The sequence below is a fragment of the Bubalus bubalis genome, chromosome 1, assembly GCF_019923935.1.
Source record: "Bubalus bubalis isolate 160015118507 breed Murrah chromosome 1, NDDB_SH_1, whole genome shotgun sequence".
NCBI lineage: Eukaryota > Metazoa > Chordata > Mammalia > Artiodactyla > Bovidae > Bubalus > Bubalus bubalis.
This window is the reverse complement of record NC_059157.1, coordinates 175,028,068-175,034,089: the sequence shown is the minus strand read 5'-3', so window position 1 is coordinate 175,034,089 and position 6,022 is coordinate 175,028,068. Positions and strand designations below refer to the sequence as shown.

The following is a 6,022-nucleotide window of genomic DNA, read 5'->3' as shown; positions in this document are numbered from 1 at the left end:
ATGAAAGGATTAATTGGATTTAAAAATAGAAAGTTGGAATTGATAAGGCATACAGCACATGATCTTAAGATGTTAAGACTCATGGGAGATTGAGCAGTGTCATTATTTGTCTGATTGGATTTCCAGATATGGGTCAGTTCAGTTGCTCAGTCGTGTCCAACTCTTTGCGACCCCATGAATTGCAGCACGCCAGGCCTCCCTGTCCATCACCAACTCCCGGAGTTCACTTAAACTCACGTCCATCGAGTCGGTGATGCCATCCAGCCATCTCATCCTCTGTCGTCCCCTTTTCCTCCTGCCCCCAATCCCTCCCAGCATCAGAGTCTTTTCCAATGAGTCAGCTCTTTGCATGAGGTAGGCAAGTACTGGAGTTTCAGCTTTAGCATCATTCCTTCCAAAGAACACCCAGGACTGATCTCCTTTAGAATGGACTGGTTGGATCTCCTTGCAGTCCAAGGGACTCTCAAGAGTCTTCTCCAAAACCACAGTTCAGAAGCATCAATTCTTCGGTGCTCAGCCAGATATGGGTATATGTGGGTTATTACAAGAGACAGAGCCTAAGATTTTGTGGAAGTTCAGGCAAGATAATTTCTCATATTGATGGTTAACTAAACCCATCAAGCCAAATAAAAATAGCATCTACCTCTAGATATGTTACAGTCAAACTACAGGATGCCAAAGGGGAAAAAAACATTTTAAAATGGGCTAAAATGTTAAAAAACAAAACAAAACAACCAACCTTAGGAATAAGCCTGGCCAAGGAGGTAAAAGACTTACATGCTAATAACTATAAAATGTTGATAAAGGAAATTGAAGATGATTCAAAGAAATGGAAAGATAGCCCATGTTCTTGGACTGGAAGAATTAATATTGTTAAACCAGCCATACTACCAAGCAATGTGCAGATTTAATGGGAGCCCTATCAAATGATCCATGACATTTTTTACAGAACTAGAACACATGACCCTAAAATTTATTTGGATCCATAAAAAACCCAGCATTGCCAAAGCAATCCTGAGGAAAAAAGAACAAAGTTGGAGGCATAACCATCCCAGACTTCAGACAGTAACACAGAACTACAGTAATCATAATAGCATGGTATTGGCAAACAGACATATGGATCAATGGAACAGAATAGAGAGCCTAGAAATAAACCTAGATACCTATGGTCAGTTACTCTTTGACAAAGGAGGCAAGCATATATAATAGAGAAAAGACAGTTTCTGCAGCTAGTGACTTAGGGAAAGCAGGATACCTGTATGTAAATTAGTGTTGGAACAGCCCCTCACACCATACACAAACTCAAAATGGCTTACAGATTTAACTTTAAGATATGACACCATAAAACTCCTATAAAAGAACATAGACAAAATATTCTCTGACATAAATCATAGCAGTGTTTTCATAGGTCAGTCTCTCAAGGCAATAGAAATGAAAGCAAAAATAGACAAATGGGACCTAATTAAACTTATAAGCTTTTGCATAGTAAAAGAAACCATAAAGAAAATGAAGAGCTTTCCGGCGGTGATGACCTCCTCACGAGAACATGCCTCTCGCAAAGGATCTTCTTCATCCCTCTCCAGAAGAGGAGTAGAGGAAACACAAGAAGAAGCTCCTGGGGCAGAGCCCCAATTCCTATTTCATGGATGTAAAATGCCCAGAATGCTATAAAATCACCACCATCTTTAGCCATGCACAAACAGTAGTTTTTTGTGTTGGCTGCTCTACTGTCCTCTGCCAGCCTACAGGAGGAAAAGCAAGGCTTACAGAAGGATGCTCTTTCAGACAGAAGCAGCGCTAAAAGTACCCTGTGTCAAGATGAATGGGAAACCATCCCAATATACACGTTTTGGATTTAAAAAAAAAAGAAAATGAAAAGAAAGCCTACAAAATGCGAGAAAATATTTGCAACTTATGTCACTGACAAGGGCTTAATTTCCAAAATGTAGAAACATATTGTACAACTCAATAACAAAAACCCAAACAACCCAATCAAAAAATGGGCAGAAGACCTAAAAAGACATTTCTCCAAAGAACACATACAGAAGGCCAAAAAGCACATGAAAAGATGCTCAACATCACTACTTATTAGACAAATGCAAATCAAAACTACAATGGTAAAAAAAAAAAAAAACTACAATGGTGTATCACCTCATAACAGTGAAAATGACCATTATTAAAAAGTCTCCATATAATAAATGTTGAAGAGGGGGTGGAGAAAAGGGAACCCTCCTACAGTGTTGAAAGGAATGTAAACTGGTACAGCTATTATGAATAACAGTATGGAGGTTCCTTTTTAAAAATTTTATTTATTTATTTATTGGCAGTGCTGGATCTTTGTTGCTGCTCAGGCTTTTCTCTAGTTGGGGTGAGTGGGCTTCTCATTTGGGTGGCTTCTCTTGTTGTGGAGTACAGGCTCTGGGTGCAGGGTCTTCAGTAGTTGTGGCTCATGGCTCAGTAGTTGTGGTTCCTGGGCCCTAGAGCCCACACTCAGTAATTATGGTACAAGGGCTTAGTTGCTCTCCTGCATGTGGGGTCTTCCCAGACCAGGGATTGAACCCATGTCTGCTGTATTGGCAGGCAGATTCTTTACCACTGAACCCCAAGGGAAGCCCAGGAGGTTTCTTAAAAAACTAAAACCAGTTGCCATATGGTCCAGCAATCTCACTCCTGGACAAATATCCAGAGAAAACTCTGATTTGAAGAGACACATGCACCCCAATGTTAATGGTAACACTATTTAAAATAGCCAAAACATGGAAACAGTCTAAATGTCCATCCACAGATGAATGGATAAAAGAGATATGGTATACGTATACAATGGAATACTACTCAACCATAAAAAGAATGAAGTAATGCCATTTGCAGCAATATGGATGGACCTTGAGAGTATCATACGAAGTGAAATAAGTCAGAGGAAGACAAATATCATGATATCACTTATATGTAGAATCTAAACTATGATACAAATGAATGATTTACAAAACAAAAGCAGAATCAGAAACATAGAAAACAATCTTATGCTTACCAAAGGGGACAGTGGGTGGGGGAGGGATAAATTAGGAATTTGGGACTAGCAGATACAAACTACTATATATATAAAGTAGATGAACAATAAAGTCCTACTGTATAGCATGGGGAACTATGTTCAATATTCTGTAATAAACCATAATGGAAAATGAAAGTCACTCAGTCCTGTCCAGTTCTTTGCAACCCCATGGAATTCTCCAGGCCAGAATACTGGAGTGGGTAGCATTTCCATTCTCCAGGGGATCTTTCCAACCCAGGGATTGAACCCAGGTCTCCTGGGTTCTGGGCAGACTCTTTACCAGCTGATCCACTAGGGAAGCCCAAGAATACTGGAGTGGGTAGCCTATCCTTTCTCCAGCAGATCTTCCTGACCCAGGAATCAAACCGGGTCTCCTGCATTGCAGGATGATTCTTTACCAACTGAACTATCAGGAAAGCCCCAAACCATAATGGAAAATAATATGAAAAATAACATATATATCTGAATTACTTTGCTGTACACCAGAAACTAACACAACAATGTAAATGAACTGTACTTCAATAAAAATAATAAAATTTTCTAAAATGCTAAAATGAACAACTGAATCAAATAGAAAAGGAGTAACAACTTAATTGGCAGAGACCTCTTGCCGGCAACAACAATAAAAAATGAAAGAACAATGGAGTAATAGCTTTAAAGTACTTTAATGTCACATTAAAATTAGGAATAATATATAATAAAACATTTTCAGTAATAAGAGACTTAGGAGAGTATGCTGCATTAAAAACATGTTGAGCCAGGGGTCAAACCCAGATCTCCCACATTGCAGGTGGATGCTTTACCAGGTGAGCCACAAGGAAAGCCCATAATGTACAACACAGGATATCAATATCTGTGATAAACCATAATGGAAAAGAATATGGAAATATATGTTTATATAACTGAAACACTTTGTAGAGCAGAAATTAATACAACACTGTAAATCAACTATATTTCAATAAAACATTTTGCTATTTTTGTATCTATTAAAATATTTTAAAAAAACATGTTGAGATTTACAAAACCAAGATAGTTTACTATAATGTGATATAGTGGAAAGAACAATTTTTAAAGGATATTCTTCACCAAGAAAACTGAGGCTAGACTTTGAGAGTGGAATGTAAGAATAAAATAGTAGAGAAGAAATGGTAAAGCATGTTGGTTTATATAAATAGTAGTAATATATATATAAATACCATTAGATTTTATTTCTTTTATAAAAATGTGAAGCAAATGTGGTAATACATTAATGTTTTAAAAGAAGTTTGATATAAGAAAAAATTCGAGGTAGAATTCTAAATGGAAGAGAACTTCTTCAGGTTAAGAGGAAACTAAGAACAAACATCATGCTATTATGTTTGACAGCCATCATACTATTTTGCAGTTTTCCAAGGGAGCATCTCCAAACACCAAGAAAGAGAAAAGCTCTGGCTAAATATCTTTATAAATTCATGAGAAAACATATAAGGAAGGAAATTAACAACATGAGAAATCCCCAGCAATTTCCTGTTTGGGGGAGCTATAGGATAGTAATCGTATGGTGCAAGACAGAGTACAATTTGAGAGAAAATAACTGATGCGAAAGGAAGGGGAATGGAGAGGCCTGAGAATGATGCGTAAAAAAGTCCAAAAGTCTGAAAACACATTGTCCGGTATCCCTGGACAGATTTTCCATTTCAAAGATGAGGTCTAGAATCTGCTTTCTCTTCTTGACGTCTTCTCCTACCACTATAGCCAGTCTGGAGTGAAAAAGAAATTGTTGGTACAAGGCACATGAGATGCTTAATTTCCAGGTTGTAGGACTTTCAATGTCAAGGACACTGGGAAGTCCATTGGACCGCCAGGATGGTAGCTACAATTGTGTCCTTGTGGCCCAGAGTGTAGTTCATTCTGGAAACAGACATCTCCGAGCCTTGGGCGCAGGACCGCGAGGGCGCGGGGGGCGCTCGTGAGGGCTTGGACTTGGAGAAGGCGGTAGAGGTTGGAGTGGTGAGTCAGGGAAGGGCTCCAGAAGGTGCACGTCTAGGTGGTCGTCGTGGTGAGGAGAGCATCTCTCTGGACTAGGGTTAGGCGCCCGAGGCCAGAACTCTGGGAAGAAGCCCTGTGCGTCGGAGCGCCACACGCTGGCGTCTGGGCTGCGGAGCCCAGCTATGAGGCCGCCTGCCGGATCCATCTCTGGTGACAGGAAGTCAGAGCCCGAGTCGGCGTCGTCCCCGTTGGTCTCTTCTTCGCAGGCGACCTCTGGCACAGCTGCGCAGAATCCCGGTTCCAGAGCCGTGTACTCCCCGGGAGGGCTCAGGAGAGCGGCCCGTTCAAGGACCTGTCCCGACGGGCCTTCCACCCTCGAGCCCAAGAGGGCCTCGGGGATCAGTGTGAGGATGAAATCTCCGAGAGCCACCTGCAGCACGGACGTGGGCTCGGGCTCCAGCACCAGATCTACGTCGTCCAGGGGCAGATGCAGGGCACAGCCAGCGGGCAGAACCAGCACGCGTGTGAGAGCGCCCGCAGCCGTAGGTCCTGTCAGGTTGCCCACGCTGGGCGCCGTCTCGGACTCGGACTCTGGGCGCGCGCGCGCCTCCGTTCGGCGGCGCTTGGCAGGGCCGGTTTCTTCGGCCTCGTTTCCCCATCGGTCTGAGGAGTAGGCACCGGGGCTTCGAGGCCTGCTGCCCATCAGTTCGACCGAAGGACGGCACTTCTGGGGCCTGGCAGAGGGCAAAGAGGCGCTCAGTCCTGCACGCTGTGACGCGGTGCGGGCCAGCTGGGGCGCAGGACGGCGTGATGGCGGGCGAGTCCTCAGAGCTCCGGTACTGCCTCCCTGTGGTCTTGCAGTCCAGGCTTCAAGGGGATCGCCGTCGGGCGCTGGGCTGAGCCTCTCGCCTTCTAGTCTTCAGCACCTCACACCGATTAGTCACAGCACCAGACGGCCAAAGATATTGCAAGTTACGCCAGTGGAATCCTCGTCGTAAAATGTCA

The 6,022-nt window shown here is 42.9% G+C and overlaps 2 protein-coding genes across 2 annotated transcripts; one reads left to right on the top strand and one right to left on the bottom strand.

Annotated features, from left to right (window-relative positions):
- Positions 1 to 1,517: 1,517 nt before the first annotated feature.
- Positions 1,518 to 1,855, top strand: LOC112578160 (40S ribosomal protein S27-like). The gene has a single exon (XM_045166360.1). The coding sequence runs from the start codon at positions 1,643 to 1,645 to the stop codon at positions 1,799 to 1,801; it is 159 nt and encodes a 52-aa protein (XP_045022295.1). The 5' UTR covers positions 1,518 to 1,642; the 3' UTR covers positions 1,802 to 1,855.
- A 2,621-nt stretch (positions 1,856 to 4,476) lies between these two features.
- Positions 4,477 to 6,022, bottom strand: LOC102408707 (proline-rich protein 23B-like). Its single transcript, XM_006069987.4, has one exon. The coding sequence runs from the start codon at positions 5,718 to 5,720 to the stop codon at positions 4,935 to 4,937; it is 786 nt and encodes a 261-aa protein (XP_006070049.3). The 5' UTR covers positions 5,721 to 6,022; the 3' UTR covers positions 4,477 to 4,934.

Coding starts and splice junctions, on each gene's coding strand:
- LOC112578160 (XM_045166360.1), top strand. CDS start 1,643: ATGGATGTAAAATGCCCAGAATGCTATAAAATCACCACCATCTTTAGC.
- LOC102408707 (XM_006069987.4), bottom strand. CDS start 5,720: ATGGGCAGCAGGCCTCGAAGCCCCGGTGCCTACTCCTCAGACCGATGG.